This window comes from Aureococcus anophagefferens (genome assembly GCF_000186865.1).
Source record: "Aureococcus anophagefferens unplaced genomic scaffold AURANscaffold_1451, whole genome shotgun sequence".
Lineage (NCBI taxonomy): Eukaryota > Pelagophyceae > Pelagomonadales > Pelagomonadaceae > Aureococcus > Aureococcus anophagefferens.
Genome location: NW_008706405.1, coordinates 1 through 1,131, shown reverse-complemented (window position 1 = coordinate 1,131; position 1,131 = coordinate 1). Strand labels below are relative to the sequence as shown.

Below are 1,131 nucleotides of genomic sequence, written 5' to 3'. Positions count from 1 at the left end.
TCCTCGTCGTCGAGGGCCCTGGCGGCCTCCGTGAACTTGACGAGGGCCGACTCGGGCACCTCGAAGGTCTTGCCCTTGGTCGCCGGGCCGGACCGGCGCCAGATGTTCGCGTCCTCCCTGATCTGCGACGACAGGAGGTGCTCGACCTCCAGAGCCAGCGTCCGCCCCTCCTTCCACGTCACGAAGCGCTCGAACTGGGGCTTCCCGGCGAAGTCCGCGCCCTCGCCGGCGCACTGCACGCGGAACTTCTGGATCGCCGTGCCCTCGACCGTCGCGAGCGGCGCGTGCCACGCGACGACCATGCGCGTGGGCGCGAAGGAGCCCCGGATGACGATGGGCTGCTCGAGGGCCTCGGGCGCGCCGACTTTCGTGACGTGCTGCGCCGACGGCTCACTCCAGCGGCCCTGGCCCATGCGGTTCACGGCACAGATGCGGAACTGGTAGTTCTGGCCCGGCGTGAGCCCGCCGACGGTGCGCTTGAACGTGGACCCGTCCACCGTGGACTCGTGGCCGAAGGCCTCGCGCAGGCCCACGCGCCACTGGATCTTGTAGGCGACGATCTCGTCGTTGTAGGCCGGCGGCGCGCGCCACGCGAGCGACGCCGCGCGGCGGCCCGCGTCCGCGACGGCGCAGCGCTCCGGCGGGTCCGGCGGCTGGGGCGTGAGGAACCACGATTTCAACGTGCGGTCGCTGGAGCAGGAGAGCATGGCGCTCGAGTTGCGGAACAGCACGCAGCGGTAGACGACGTCGTCGTGGCCGAAGAAGCGCCGCAGCATCTCGCCGTTGACCGTGTTCCACAAAATGAGAAAGTTGTCCATGCCGCAGCTCACGAGCCGCAGCCCGTCCTCGGAGAACGCGTTGCCCATGACCGCGTCCTCGTGGCCCGCGAGCGTCCGCACGCACTGGCCCGTCTGCGGCGCCCACAACCGCACGGTCTTGTCGTTCGAGCACGACGCGACGCGCTTCTCGTCGACGGACCAGGCGACCTGGTTCACGGTGTGGTGGTGCGCGTGGAAGTCGCCATCGGACGCCCAGAACGTGCGGAGCTCGCCGCCGGCGACGCGCGCGGCCGTCGCGAGGCGCCGCTCCTCGCGCGCCTCGTCGAGCTTGGACGCGGGCTTGCCCGCAGGC

The 1,131-nt window shown here is 71.1% G+C and overlaps 1 protein-coding gene across 1 annotated transcript; it reads right to left on the bottom strand.

Moving 5' to 3' along the window:
* Positions 1-668: 668 nt before the first annotated feature.
* Positions 669-1,010, bottom strand: AURANDRAFT_9927 (hypothetical protein; the record flags this gene model as incomplete). The annotated part of the gene is made up of 1 exon (XM_009045097.1): positions 669-1,010. A coding segment is annotated over one exon (342 nt), but the record flags the coding sequence as incomplete, so codon positions are not given.
* Between the last annotated feature and the right edge of the window lie 121 nt (positions 1,011-1,131).